Source organism: Lithobates pipiens, unplaced genomic scaffold, assembly GCF_037356315.1.
Source record: "Lithobates pipiens isolate NorthernLeopardFrog02 unplaced genomic scaffold, aLitPip1_a1.2 Scaffold_1, whole genome shotgun sequence".
Classification (NCBI taxonomy): Eukaryota; Metazoa; Chordata; class Amphibia; order Anura; family Ranidae; genus Lithobates; species Lithobates pipiens.
Genome location: NW_027507685.1, coordinates 43,839,087 through 43,855,388, shown reverse-complemented (window position 1 = coordinate 43,855,388; position 16,302 = coordinate 43,839,087). Strand labels below are relative to the sequence as shown.

The 16,302-nt window shown below is 39.6% G+C and overlaps 1 protein-coding gene across 1 annotated transcript in view; it reads left to right on the top strand.

Annotated features, from left to right (window-relative positions):
- Positions 1-4,723: 4,723 nt before the first annotated feature.
- CD40LG (CD40 ligand) overlaps positions 4,724-16,302 on the top strand; it is a 46,750-nt gene continuing 35,171 nt past the window's right edge. The window contains exon 1 of the mRNA XM_077490421.1: positions 4,724-4,921. Coding sequence (XP_077346547.1) covers positions 4,760-4,921 — 162 coding nt within the window. The 5' untranslated portion in view covers positions 4,724-4,759. The remainder of the gene's footprint in view (positions 4,922-16,302) is intronic.

Genomic DNA, 16,302 nt, shown 5'->3' with positions numbered 1-16,302 from the left:
ACCCGTGCCATTCTGCCGACGTATATCGGCGTGCAGCGGTCAGCAAGTGCTTAAATAAACTAAAACACAGGCAATACTAAGGACTTATTCTAGAACCTGAAAGAATCAGACAGATTTGTGGATCCAGGATGAGACATTTGCCATGTGTGAGCTACATTTTTCAAAAGGATGAAAACAATTAATGAGACATATTCGCAACCTTCCTTTAGGAACAAAAGAAAAAGAAACAAAGAAATACAAATTTTAGACAATGAAGCTGAACCCAGTGAAAAACTTCCTGCATCTTCAAAGGATCCTTGCAGTACAAGGCATAATGTGATTTATGGTGTGTGTGCACCTACAGTATATACACTATGTTGTCATATGTTTTGGGACACCTGCCTTTACACGCACATGCACTTTAATGGCATCCCAGTGTTAGTCTTTAGGGTTCAATATTGAGTTGGCCCACCTTTTGCAGTTATAACGGCTTCAACTTTTCTGTGAAGGCTGTTCACAAGGTTTAGGAGTGTGTCTAAAGGAGTGTTTGACTATTCTTCCAGAAGCGCATTTGTGAGGACAAGAAGGCCTGGCTTGCAGTCTCTACTCGAATTCATCCCAATGGTGTCCTATTGGGTTGAGGTCAGGACTCTGTGCAGGCCAGTCAAGTTCCTCCATCCCAAATTCGCTCATCCATGTCTTTAAGGACCTTGCTTTGTGCACTGGTCCAAATCATTTGGTGGAGGAGGCATTATGGTGTGGGGTTGTTTTTCAGTGAAACTAACTCTTATGCCGTGTACACACGACCGGACTTTTCGACAGACTAGGTCCGACCGTCTTCCCGATGGACTTTTGGCGGAGGTCCGATGGACTTTCTGAATGATTGGACTTGGCCACATACAAGCATACCAAAGTCCGACGGATTCGAATGGGATGACATATGACCGGACTAGAATAAGGACGTTCATAGCCAGTAGCCAATAGCTGCCCTAGCGTCGGTTTTCATCTGTCTGACTAGCATACAGACAAACAGATTTTTCGACCGGACTCGAGTCCGTTGGAAAGATTTAAAACAAGTTTTATTTCTAGGTCTGTCTGACTTTTGGGGGAAAAAAGTCTGCTGGAGCCAACACACGATCGAATTGTCCAACGGATTCTGGTCTGCCGGACCTAGTCTGCCGGAAAGTCCGATCGTGTGTATGCGGCATTAATTCCAGTGAAGGGAACTCTTAAGGCGTCAGCATACCAAGACATTTTGGACAATTTCATGCTCCCAACTTTGTGGGAACAGTTGGGAGAAGGCCCCTTCCTGTTCCAACATGACTGCGCACCAGTGCACAAACAAGGTCCATGAAGACATGGATGAGAACACATTTGGGATGTATAAGAATGGATACTGCGAGTATCGCATAGTCCTTTTTGGCTCTGAAGAAAGGGGGTCACTCCCAAAACGCGTTAGCCATTTCCGTAGAGGTACTCATCAAATTCCTCGGACATCAGGTCTGGAGTCGCCAAACGTTTGGTGCGATGGACTTATTTGTATTGATTTTGCCTGTGATCAATACTCGTTTGTGAGTAGCCATTTTGCTATTTGATTCAATTTTAAATAAAGCTGTTTTATGGTAATGCACTAGGTCAGTGCGCCTTCCCCTTCTTTGTATTCCCTACAGACCCATAGACACACTCCTAAACCTTGTGGACAGCCTTCACAGAAGAGCTGAAACTGTTAAAGCTGCAAAGAGTGGGCCAACGCAATATTGAACTCTACGGACTAAGACTGTGATGACATTACATATGTGTGTAAAGGCAGGTGTCCCAATACTTTTGACAATATAATGTAAGTGGTAATACAATACAGTGATGGGGGCAAATAGATAAGTTACTTCATGTGCTCAAATTCTTTGCATTTGGGATGTGCAGGTTTGCAGTATATAGCATGCTGTGATCACTGCATAATGTAGTAAAATTATTTATTTATATAGGAGCAACAAAATATATATTACTTTATAGAGCACATAGAACCAGGATTGTTTAGATTGTGAAATCTTGTGAACTGTGCCAAAAAACTCTCTGTGTATACAGTGCCTAAAAAAGGTTTATGCTTGAAGTGGAACTCCTACTTATTTTATTTTGTATAAAGTAAGGGAGGGCTAGAACAACTGTCATGTATTTATTGCGGTTTGTGCCACTATTAAGGAAAGTTCCCATTGCTTTCTGTACTAGTGACAATGATTTTTAGTAAAGGAGGAGGATATTTTGGTAGATGTAGATCATATGTGAGATTTGTATTACTGTCCATGTATCCAGCAAGATCTGGCTACACATCCTGTCTCTTAGAAATCCACTCAATGAAGACCAGAAAGAATTTTAAACCATATTCAGAACTAAAATAAGATGGTTTAAGTTGGTGTTCAACTTCAATATAATTTAAGTACAGAATTTTTGATTGAAACTTTTCTTGGTCTTCCAAATCTTGTATGGAAATCAGCAATTCCCCTTCTATTTCTTGACGTTCCAGGTAACTGAAAGCATGGAGTATTTGGAATTCTTTATATAGCCTCTCCACATTTTAGTCATTAAGTTAATTTTCAGATCTTCAAGTAGCTGCATAGAGAAACCTACCGTTGTTCAGGTATGATCAACATTTTTAGAGATCACAAAGGTCAGACAATATTTTACTAGCTCTGAAATAATCTCTGGTTGACTTGGATTGAAACTTAGTAAATCTCCTAATGTCTGAGACTTTACAAAAAAATAACACCAATTAATTCACTGGAAGAGTATCCAAACGGTTCAATGTCCCATATTTTATTTCTTTTTATTTATTTATTCTATTCAACAAATATGTGGAAATTCTGGATTAGAATTTTAAGAAACATGCCATGCTTATGTGTGTTCCCTGTTGAGGTTTCGTTAAAGCAAACTTGTAACAATGATATGTAAAGCATACTAATGAAAAAAGCCAACTTCTTCTGTTATCAGTTTACCTTTACAATACCTACATCTCCTCACTCCCAACAAGCCTCTACAGCCCTCTATTATAAAACAATCTGTAGAGTATGAGTAAACCATGCTGATTTCTTCCACCATCCTGCAGTGCAGTGCTTGTTGCCTGAGCAACCTATCCTCTTTCAAACATTTTTATTGAGAATAATACAGTACAAGGTATTAGTCAAGAACATTTGTAAGAAAATAAGGTGAACAGGTTTAGATAGCAAGGCTTCTCTAAGCAAATGGCATATGTTATCTTTTTGTCAGAAACAATGGTTAAGACTGAGACAGAAGTGCAGTTAAATCACACTTGTTTAATAATAATAAAAAAGGTAAACAGAGTAAATGAAGTCAAAACATAGTCAGAGTTCAGGAACCGGTGTTCTGCCTAATAGAGTCCGGCCATCAATATGTGTCCGCTCCGTACTGCGCATGCGCAGTACGGAGCAGACGAAGCTTCGGAAAATCTCCGAAGCTGAACGGCGCCTGCGCCGTGAGTGGGGGTGGTAGGCCCACCATCCAAGCGGACATAGGGTTGTGAATTTTAGAGGGCCCCTCGCGGGCGAGCTTCGCTCGCCACGCTTCGGGCTCGGCCTCGCTGCGCTCGGCTCTTTTTTATTCTAACTCTATGTCCACTTGGATAGTGGGGATAGAACCTGGACTCACGGCGCAGGCGCCGTTCATCCTCGGCAATTTTCGGAATCTGTGTTCCTGTGTACTGCGCATGCGCAGTACGCAGGGGACAGCATCTGATGGAGGACCCTATTTGACAAGACACCGGAACAGCTAGTCAGACAAGCCAAAATGTCAGGGAGCCAGAGAACAGCGTAGTAGAACAGCAGTCAGGATCTGGAGCCAGAAGGAATGTCAGCCAAGCAAGTCTTTAAAAGGAACACAGGAGGGCATCTCTAGAGATGTGACCAAGGCGAAGGCAGAGATCATCTGGACTGGATGGCTTAAGTAGGCAGGACCGATGAGCAGGATCAACAAGCAAGTCACTGTGGAGAGATAGGAGCTGGCAATTAGCCGACAGCTGAGTGGCCAGCTCAGAGAAGGAAGAGCTGGGCCCAGCCCTGACACTTTTCATCTAGTTATACAGTACAGTGTGTAGCCTAAGGCATACGTTTCTGACTTTGGTAGTCATAAATTGCAAACAGAGAAGAGTTAAAACTAAAACCGTCTTAAAACAATCTTAAAAACATGGGTCTGGAGGGGACAAGGTATCCTGTGGGTTGAGCAACCTATCCTCATGCCAATGCACTGTCACATGCGATAACCTGGAGATTATTCAAATGGGTTTTCTTTGTCATTTTCTGAATAATATTGTTTTGTGAGGTCGTTAGTCTCTTTTCGTTAGTGCACTATAAAGTTATTTAGATCCAAAATACACAAGCTGCTAAAAGGTTGCAGTGTAAAACATTACATTAAAATTTGTTATTTAAATATTTTAATGACTGCTAAGCAAGACATCTGCTGATATGGATATAAATGGAAATGCCTTAGTGGAAATGCCACTTGGTGGATTATTTCAATCACTTTTCATCAAACAATCTATTTCCATAGAAAAAAACGCACATGGAAAATGTTCTTTGAGAATGTGTGGAATCTAATTGAAATACTCTAAGATGATACAACTTTACACACGTCACACAGTGTAAGATGCAGAAGTTATTCCAGGAAGTGTGTAGGACTTGAAGTAGAATCTACCTGCAGACTTAAAGCATCATCAATTCTATTATTGTACATTGTTTGAGATTGCAAGAAGAACACATAACTTCCATGTCATAGCATGATCAACACCTTCAGCCAGAGCCCTCCAATGTATCCGACACAACAAGGGTCTCCCCTCTCTATCGTTAAACTCACTTTATGGATTTTTGCTGTTTGTGTTCTTGGACAGATTATTGGGACCTGTGTTTTTGGTGTATATTTTCATACAAAACTAGATAAGGTAAGCCAGATGGGATAAAAGCTCTGAACATTTTATTTTTTTATTTTTCATTTTAAAGCAGTGTGAAATGTTATATTCTGTACATTCAGAAAAAAAAAATTGTTCTTGTAAAATATTTAATTCATAGAAGTGAAAATTTAAATTCTGTATGACCTAAGGAAAGTGCTCGAGTTGAAAAAGTTCACATCATTAATTAAATCAAAGGAAACATTTCAAACGTTTGAACATTACAAATGATAGTCACACTAAAAATCACATGCAAGGCATGTTAAAGAATTTTGAAATGCAGTTAAATGTTGGGAGTACCGTGCCAGGTTTTACAATAACTTAAAATTTGAAGTTAAATGTAAAAAGAAAGTTACGATTAACATATGTACAACTCTTTTTCTTAGACTATGTTTGAGAAAGATTTTATTTTAATATAGCAACAAATATATATTTGTATTATATTATACTGGATATATTATATACTGGATATATTATACTATTATATTATACTGGCTAGTATAATATATTATACTGTATAGTTACTCAAAATTTTACACGCAAAGGCTTAAAAAAAAAAGGCTGAGTCTGGATCTGGGTCAAGGTTAATAGTAGAATAAAAGATGACGCTTTTCATTAGTATACATTATTTGTTCAATGATTTGTTTACCATTAATTAGAATTTTAGAAAAAAAATACTTTTTAGGCTTCTATTTTTGGCAGCTTATTAAGTGCATATGAAACTTGTTTTGAACAAATTCGTTTCAAGCTCTTTAAATGATAGATGACAGGTAATGCCTTTGGATGAAGCTGGATAAGTTTTTTTTTTTTTATGTTTTAATTGTTTTACATGAATGCAATCAATAGGATGTCTTTTAGCACATTTATTTTTCAGTTTATTTGCCGTCAGTTGATCAGATAGAGATTTATATGAGCTCCCTAGTAAAAGAAATGCATACATTTCATGTGCATTAACAATGATTAACCACAAATTTTCGAAGTAACCTTGAGGCTGGGTTCACACTATTGTAAATTGGATGCAGGTTTTCCGCATCCAATTCACATGACAAATTCAGTCAAAAAATCAGACCTAATTCGGACCTGAAACGGTGGATGGAGATGCATCGGACTCCCTGCTGCGAGCCGCGCCTCACACAGTGTGAATCCAGCCTCAATGATATTAATGCATTTAATAAAAGGCAGATCTTCTAGAACAGTGGTCATCAACCCTGTCCTCGGGGCCCACTAACAGGCCAGGTTTTATGTATTTCCTTGGGGAGATGCAGACTAGAATACTGCAATCACTGAGCAGCAAATGAGATCACCTGTGATCTATTTCAGTTATCTTGAAAACCTGGCCTGTTAGTGGGCCCTGAGGACAGGTTTGATGACCACTGCTCTAGAACACATCTTGGTGAAACTCATCTAAAAAAAGCATGTATTTAGTATTCTACAGATGGATGTTTGGCCTGTGTCCGGATTATTAGAGCTGTGTGCACAATCCCAATGCGGAAATCAGAAATGGTTACAGAATGCAGTGACTTCATTATTCATATGCTATGAACTGTGTTTAACTTCCATTATATTTGTCTACCTCCAGAATAAAGAGTCATTAATTTAAAAGGCCATAAAAAGAGCTAGTGTACATTGGTGTTAGCCCTTGTACACACGGTCGGAGATTCCGACAACCAAATCCGTCGGAGTAATTCCGACGGATTAATTCCGGAAGAGGTCCGGAAGTGATGTTGCATACACACGGTCGGACTAAGTTGTCAGAAAATCCGATTATACATAACGTGATGACGTTATTTCGTTACTACGGGACTACGTTCAGGCTAGTAGCCAATAGCTTTGGTCTAGGAATTTGATCTGAGCATGCGTGGCACTTTGTCCGTCGGAGTAGGCTACACATGATCGGAGTATGTCCGATAGGAACATTTTGTCAGAAAATTTTACCGGCAAGTTGGAAAACTTGGTCCATCGGATATTTTCCGAAAGAAACAGTCCGATGCAGACCACACACAGTCGGAACATCCGACAAAACGGTCTGATAGGACACATTCCGTCGGAATCTCCGACCGTGTGTACAAGGGCTGAGAGATCAGTTTGTGATGTGTTTGAGATATGTTTGCATTACCTTTGCTGTGTAGTCACAGTAAGTGAGATTTACTAAACCTGGAAAACACAGAATCTGGTGCAGCTGTGCATAGTAATCAATCAGCTTCTAACTTCAGTTTGTTCAATTAAACTAGAATCTGAAAGCTGATTGGTTACTATGCAGAGCTGCACCATTCTGTGTGCTCCAGTTTTAGTAAATCTCCTCCACTGTGACGACATGGCAAAGGTGATCAGCTTCCAGGTTTCAGCATTTTTGCAGTAGCATTTTTTCAAAGTTTTTTTTATCTTTTAACAAAATGATACCCCCACAAAAGTTAATGGCTCGAAAACGCTGATAAATGCCGAATAACCAATATTTTTCAGCGTTTTTTTTTTGTGTGTGTGTGTGTGTGTGTTTTAAGCTTTTTTCAGAGTTAGAGCATTTTTCCAGCTGTAAAACTGGTCTCAAAACTCACTAGTTATGGGGTTGTTTTCCAGCTAGAAAACACCCCTGCCAAAAACAGCTGATAACAGCCTATGTGTGCGCGGACACATAGGATATCACGCTGGAGAGTTTATTAACTGCAGGAAAAAACTTCTGAAGCCACAAACAGCAGCTGTAAAAACGTCCAGTGTCAACGTTTAATTGAACAAGCTAAAGTTAGAATTTTTAGTAAATCTCCCTAACTTATTTTTATAAAGGAATAAAACCAAACCAACAAACTCTTCTCATTATGACCTTGGCTCATCTCAAAAGCCTGATAAAACTGGCCCACAGATACATTCTAACACATTTGATAGTCTTACTACTAAGTGGACTGTGTAAAGGAAAGCTTGGAGGCTGCCACTGATGACTTCCAATTCTGGAAATGCCAGTTATCTGGCTGTAATGCTGACCCTCTGGAGGATGGAGTCACCTCTGGTTTTACTGATTTTTTATGATCTCCATGCTTGCTCCTGGTTAGTGATTCAGAAAGGATTCATGTCAGTGGGTCAGCCTAAGAGACAGAAAACTATTAAAACCCTTATATTTCTCTTGACAAAGGTTTACTTTAAAAGAGCAATCATGTGTTTCTTATGCAGAAGATGTTATAATGGCTATAGGTTGTCCTAATCTGTATTGATTGATAGCCTGCTGCAACGAATGGGCAAGGATCAGGCTATAGGATTTCACTGGCCAACAATGTGTGCTGCATATTCTAAATGACCAATTCACAAGCCAGGATATGCTGGTTCCACAGGGTTTGGGGACAGGCAGATCTTTCATTGCTCAATGTTGTAGATGAGACATCTTCCTGTCTGTTATCAGCCTCAGATCAATATGATTAGGCTAAATTAAATCTGGCTGTTATTGGATGTATTAGCTGTCATACTACTGCTCTTCGTACCATGTTGATGAATAAAGCAGAACAGGTTGTTCCTTTTTTAACCTAAACCTAAATCTTTATTCTTGGCAGGGCAGGGTCTATTTTTATTTTTTTGCAAAATTGGCTTTTAGATCAATTAGTCTGTAGTAATATTCATTAACTACATGGATTTCGGGAGGGAAGGCATTGGTTTAGCCTCTTACTTGATGGAATGCCAACAGATGGTTTACTGTGCTTGTATGAAAATCTAGCCTTGATAAATATTTTTCTGATTATAAATGTTCCAATAATTTAGACATTTGGACTACTGGCCAAATTTCACACTATTTAAAACGATAAAAATCATGCCAGATTGATAATTATCACATTAAACTAAATTAAACATTATTTGATTTGTTGAAAAGGCGTATATATTTGGCTACAAATACTAGACTGTAGTTTATGTTCAGTATTCTTTCAGCCCTGCAAATACACTATATTGGATATTATGTCCTTTGGACACACGGTCTAAACCAGTTGAAGGGGTGGCTGATTGAGAACAAGAGGGATGGTAAGGTGCAGAACTCTAACTCCTTACACCCATCAAAGTTAACTGATCAGGAAACCTTTGTAAATTATACAGGACCACATTTGATGATGCCTAGAGGAACAATAAAAGCTAACAATCTAGAAGGGAGGGTCAAGTGGAACTAAATAACTTTATAAATTGTGTTTACTATATGTGTGCCAAATATTTAGAGAGGCATATGATTTACATAGGATCTATGACCAACTAATTACTTGAGATGAGGTACAAATCTGATATATTCATTTTTTACTATATATATAATAATTTATTGTTTTTGTATTTTTATTTAAGCCTTTTAAAAGTACATTATTGGAAAGAAATGAATTAGATTTTTGAACAAATGAAATTATTCTCCATTGATCAAACTTTTCAATCAAATCTAAAGAAAAAAAAAAAAGCAGACCTGACCGTTTTCCATTGCTTAAGTCATAGGCTTCATCTGGTAGCTCTGCTTTAAAGTGCTCAGTAGACACATAGGGCCTGATTTACTAACTAATGAAAAGAGGTGAAAATTGAATATACAGTAATGTTACGGGCAATTGGAAAAAAAAATCTTCTGTACTTGATTGGATATGCACTTCATTTTACACTCTATTAAATCAGAGGATGCTGTATGTGAACAGCCATAGATATATGAAGGCAGCTGAAGACAAAGCCCACTTACAATGATGTTAAATATTTTTCACTGGGCATGATAAATACCGTATTTATCGCCGTATAACATGCACCCCAATTTTAGGAGGGAAGTTTAATGAAAAAAACGTACATTTTAAAAAAAGAACTTTGAAGCAAAATTAGGGTCACAGCTCATGAATGCACCCTGCTCAGTGCCCATCTGCAGCCTCTAAATTGCCCATCGGTGCACCCTTCTCAGTGCCCATCTGCAGCCATTAAATTGCCCAATGATGCAGCCTGTTCAGTGCTCATCTGCAGCCTATAAATTGACCAACAATGTAGCCTGTTCAGAATTCATCTGCAGCCTCATCTTTCCCATCATTGCAGCCTCGCCAGTGTTGGATTATCCCTGCTGTCATTGAGAGAAGAGGAGGAGCGAGTGCCACTGAATTACACAGAGAAGCGATCCCCTGTGTACCCGGCGCTCCGTCACTCCCAGCCACGCCTCCTGGCCCTGCTCATATGATAGACAGAGCAGTGGCCCAATGTAGGACCAGGAGGCGTGGCTGTGAGTGACGGAGCGCCGGTTACACAGGAGATTGTGGCTCTACATAATTCAGTGGCTCTCACTCCACTTCCCTCAGAGATAGCAGGGATCGGTGTATAACACGCACCCACAATTTTCCCCTGATTTTAAGGGGAAAAAAGTGCATGTTATACGCCGATAAATACGGTACCTAAAAAGCTTAGTCTAACATGAAGGGAAAAGATGTGTAAACAAATATAATTTATGAAGATTATTATCTCAGTGTCCTCCCTTATATTTACAATGTATTTCCCCTTTTCCAGACAAATTTGAGAAAGCTCCACTATATTAGTGTTATGTGTTTTTATTTTGTATATATACACACAGTATCTCACAAAAGTGAGTACACCCTTCACATTTTTTGTAAATATCTTATTATAACTTTTCATGTGACAACACTGAAGAAATTACACTTTGCTACAATGTAAATTAGTGCGTGTACAGCTTGTATAACAGTGTAAATTTTCTGTCCCCTCAAAATAACTCAACACACAGCCATTAATGTCTAAACCGCTGGCAACAAAAGGGAGTACACCCCTAAGTGAAAATGTCCAAATTGGGCTAAAAGTGTCAATATTTTGTGTGGCCACCATTATTTTCCAGCACTGCCTTAACCCTCTTGGGCATGGAGTTCACCAGAGCTTCACAGGTTGCCACTGGAGTCCTCTTCCACTCTTTCAGGATGGCATCACAGAGCTGGTGGATGTTAGAGACCTTGCGCTCCTCCAACTGCCAATTAAGGATGCCCCACAGATGCTCAATAGGGTTTAGGTGTGGAGACATTTTTGGCCAGTCCATCGCCTTTACCCTCAGCTTCTTTAGCAAAGCAGTGGTCATCTTGGAAGTGTGTTTGGGGTCGTTATCACGCTGGACTACTGCCCTGCAGCCCAGTCTCCAAAGGGAGGGGATCATGCTCTGCTTTAGTATATCACAGTACATGTTGGCATTCATGGTTCCCTCAATGAACTGTAGCTCCCAGGTGCCAACAGCACTCATGCAGCCCCAGACCAAGTCACGCCCCACCACCATGCTTGACTGTAGGCAAGACACACTTGTCTTTGTACTCCTTACAAGATTTGGTATTTGATACCATCTGAACCAAATAAGTTTATCTTGCTCTCATCAGACCACAGGACATGGTCCAGTAAGACTAAGACTAGATCCATGTCCTTAGTCTGCTTGTCTGCAGCAGACTGTTTACAGGCTTTCTTGTGCATCATCTTTAGAAGATGCTTCCCTCTGGGACAACAGCTATGCAGACCAATTTGATGCAGTGTGCAGTGTAAGGTCTGAGCACTGACAGGCTGACCCCCCACCCCTTCAACCTCTGCAGCAATGCTGGCAGCATGCATATGTCTATTTCCCAAAGACAACCTCTGGATATGATGCTGAGCACATGCACTTAACTTCTTTGGTTGACCATTACAAGGCCTGTTCTGGAACCTGCCCTGTTAAACTGCTGTATGGTCTTGGCCACCATGCTGCAGCTCAGTTTCAGGGTCTTGGCAATCTTCGTATAGCCTAGGCCATCTTTATGTAGAACAACAATTCTTTTTTTCAGATCCTCAGAGAGTTCTTTGCCAAGAGCTGCCATGTTGATTTTCCAGTGACCAGTATGAGAAAGTGAGAATGATAACAACAAATTTAACACACCTGCTCCCCATTCACACCTGAGACCTTGTAACACTAACAAGTCTCATTACACTAGGGAGGGAAAATGACTAACTGGGCCCAATTTGGACATTTAGGGATGTTCTCACTTTTGTTGCCAGCGGTTTAGACATTAATGGCTGCGCATTGAGTTATCTTGAGGGGAAAGTAAATTTACACTGTTATACAAGTTGTACACTCACTACTTTACATTGTAGCAAAGTGTAATTTCTTCAGAGTTGTCACATGAAAAGATAATAAAATACATATACAAAAATGTGAGGGGTGCACTCACTTTTGTGAAATACTGTGAAATACTCTCATTAACATGCAAGAAGCCAAGCTACCTTTAACCCTTTGTTAGGACAGAATGATAATGAAGACCTGCCTGCACAGTACAGACAGGCTAATTATGGCAAACACAGCTACACAGCCTCCTTATGAAGAAAGAGGACTATATAGGATTTGATTTTACAATGCTGGGTGTTCCGGAATATAGCATCTAAAAACAGGAAGCTGAAAATTTTAACTTAATTTATGAGAGGTGAATAAGAACATTCATCCAAATTTGGTTGCAAAAGTATAAATACACTTTAATGGATTTTTTTAATAATTTCAAGGTAAAATATTAAATAAAAATATTTAGCATTTTTATATTAATCCAGCAGTTGGCGCTTTCTGCTTCTTCATGTTTTTCAACGTCTTCTTACCTCCTTTGTATAAAAATCTGTTGCTTGAGCTACTTATGAAGTTAAGTAGCTCAAGCAGGTTTTAACTTTGGGAGAGAGAGAAGAAACCCCTTCTACTGTTCACTTTTTTGCTAATGCATAGTGCTGCAAGTATTAATAGTCATAGATGTACTCTGTTTTAAATATTTATTTGTAGAATAAATTAGATATATACTTAAAACACAAAAAAACTGTCAAAATTGTACCTAAAACCATTTGATCTCCTTTAAAGTGGTTCTAAAGGAAGAGGGATTTTTGATCCTAATGCATTCTATGCATTAAAATCAAAAAATATTCTGTGTGCAGGAGGATCTGAGCTGCTCTGTGCATAACCACTGCATAGAGTAGGTAAGTATGACATGTTTGTTATTTTTTAACAAAGAAAAACAAGACATTAATATCACCTTAAATCATTTGTCAGTTGGATGCAGACGCACTGTAATCTAAGACTAGCACCCACATTGGAATCTTGGCTAATTTATTTGCAGGTAGCTAACATGAACTGGTATCCTGTCACTGAACAGCTATGCTGTAGAGTGAGCCCCATCATTTCTATTTCTTTGTACACCTGGATATATATAGTTGCATATAACGTGATCCCTAATCAATAAATATAAAATAAATGTTATTATTTGCACATCTAGCATTTTTTTTTTTTTTTTATAATCCCAAAACATAACAGCCTCATTTAATGAATACGTGCTTTTCAAATTGATGAAATTGAAATGTAGCATAGCATGCATGCAATTACATTGTATCACAGATTAGTTAGTTAACACTAATTAAATTGCAGCTTATAAGAGAGATTCTGGGCATTTGTCATAAGGTCAGTTATAGGACAGAAGATGGTATTTAATGAGAATACATAATCTTATCCACTGCACAACAACCGATATCATTATCAATTTAGGATGATACTGGTTTCATTAGCTGCCACATTTTTCTGGGTCTGTTTGAATGACACTAATTGGAAATGTAGACATACAGGCATTTTGTTGTGAAAATGTATTTGGATCAAAGAACGTAATAATAAATATGTAAAAATCACACCACTTTTTCAAAGTGGTATTTTTGCTTGATTTGTCGCTGCCTATTTGTAAATTTCACTATAGGCAAATAGGTTTTGCAAAAAAATGTTCACCTTAGTCCAGGGGTGCTTAAAAGAGAAGTATGGTTTTTTTTTGTTTTTTTTTACAGATTTATACTTACCTAGGTGGATGCAACATCCAGTCTCTAACACTGAGAACCGAGCGATCTAACACCGCAGATGACTCTGTTTTTGCAGCTCCCCAAGCAGAGAGATGATGACTGTCAATCCCTGCTCTCTGCTCTCCCCCTCCTCATTGGAGCACTGTGCTGTTGAGGGGGTGGGAGCGGCCAGCTCAGGCTCTTATTGGTTTGCTGAGAGGCTGAGCCAAATACTGATCCAGGGATGTGGGCGGATCCCGACCCCAGTGTCACGATCTTGCCCGAGTCTTGACCAGCTCTGTGACATCATCAGACAACGGACAGAGAATGGGTCACAGGAGTGCAGAACGCACTACTTTGGTCCACAGGAGAAGTACAGCCTAACCAGCTTTGGCTATATATCTCCTTTAAGTGGTGGCCAGTGGAGCCCTCTGATGTGGCCTGGGCTTCACACTCTTATGCTTTGGGACAATGGTTTGGTAACAACGCGATCTGGGCTTGAGTTTCAGAGTTGATAGAGCTGGCAACAGAGGAAGCAAGCAGGGAGCATGATCCGCATAAGTCATTGATTTCTCTGTAGCACCTGCTCCTGTCCCAGTGCATTCGGTATCACTCTGCCTGGGACAGGATTCTGCCAGTAATGGCAGCAGAAGCTGAAAAACAAAAAGTTCAGTTTATTAAATACAGTTCTGCAGATGGGCATTTTAACACTATTAAAGAAAAGGGTTAGAATGCTTCTTTCACACTGATCCACAGGTGCAGTGCAGTGCACCTGCACCTTTCCTGTGGGTTAGCTGCACTGAACTATAGACTTCTAGTATATCCTGTGGATTTGATGCACTTTTTGAAAGCGCACTAATAATCCTGTTGGTGCGCTTTCAGAAAGTGCAACCTACCTGCTAAAAGTAAAAGTTTATGGCAAAGCGCAGCTAACCTGCAGAAAGCTGCAGGAGAACTTAGTAAACCACAGTGCATGAGTGAGAAGGCAGCCTTATAGGGTGGCTCAGGGCAGTAAGGGTTTACTTACATTTTCAATCTTCTCCATTTTCCTCCTGCAACTACTGAAAGCCATGTTCTCCTCCTCTCGCTTCCAACAGCATTCAGCGGCTGCAGGAGGAAAATGTTCATTATGCTATTCAATATAAAGATTTTGAAATTCTGAACCATTTTATTTCATTGTATCCCACTACTGATTACCAATTCACTTAAAGGTTAAGTTCACCTTTAAAAAAAATAAATAAATAAATGTACATTTTTATGCAGGTAAAAAAATGTGCATTTGTTATTTGTTTTTTAGGAGCCTGGAAATCATTGTAGCAGTAATCAGCAGATCGCTGGTGCCATGCAGGACTCCTGCATACTGTCAGTCTAAGCTGTCTGCCCGTACATGGTATGGGCAGGCAGTTTCACACTGATAGGAAGAACCAATTAACTACCAAGTGCTCAACAGTGCTGTGGCAGTTCATTGAGAACTAATAGCCACCCGCAAGGGCTGTTGTTACTGGTAACTGATTCATTCACAGAATTCTGTGAATGAATAATGAAGCTATGTGGGTAGAGCCCCACACAGCCACACTCTTTTCAAAAAGTAACAGCTGGCACAAGGAACTTCTCCCCGTACTGCTGTCACACAAAGGGCTCAGATTGCCGATCCACTGCAGGAGCGGGAACATGTTATGATCCACCTTAGGACTCATGCACACAGGACATTTTTACAGTTGTTAGGGGCATTTGATGTTTTTTTTTTTGACTGCCTCTAAAAGCCCCTCCATGTTAGCCTATGTGTCCATGCACACAAACTGTCAGCCAGCCTGTGCTTCAATGAGCAGTAAAAACAAGTCTAAACGCGTCAAGCCACGTTTAGCTGTGTTTGACAGTTTTAGGTGTTTTTACATTCTAGAGAGTATTTTCAATAAAAAACGCTAACGCAGGAAAAACGCGCACAAACACTAATGTAATAACGTGGCTAAACTGGAAAAACTGGCATTTTTAGCGTTGCTGTAGCACTGGCGTTTTTAAAACGTCCTGTGTGTATGAGCCCTCACTCTTCAAAAGGTTGGACATCCCTGGTTTAGTCAATGAGATAAAGCTCTCCCAACTTTCACCACCCAATGATATGCAAGTAAACATAGTGTTTTTTTTTATTATCCTTCCATTCGACTAGCTATTACTTGCAAAGTGAATTTTTTACACATTCACTAAACTAAGGGAATTTTCCATTGTAAAGTGAACAACCTTTTTGCCTTTAGTAAATCAACCCCAAAGTCTCATGTCTGTGGGCCTGATTATTGCTTTTGTCACTCGCAATAGATAAATGTTAATACATACCACCATAGTAAATCATTACAAAAATATTATGGCTTTGAAACCTAATAAGTAAAAATCATTATGTCTATTTAGCGCTGCAAGGTCAATGTGCCTATTGAAGGTTTGTTTTTCTGTAATTCTTAAGCCTAACAACCCTGACAAACGTGATTTAAAGGGGTTGTAAGCCCTCATGTTTTTTCACCTTAATGCATCCTATGAAAAAACTTCTGACATTGACCAGCCCCGCAGCCCCTCCGCTTTACTCGCCTGAGCCCGTTCGTTCCCTCGGC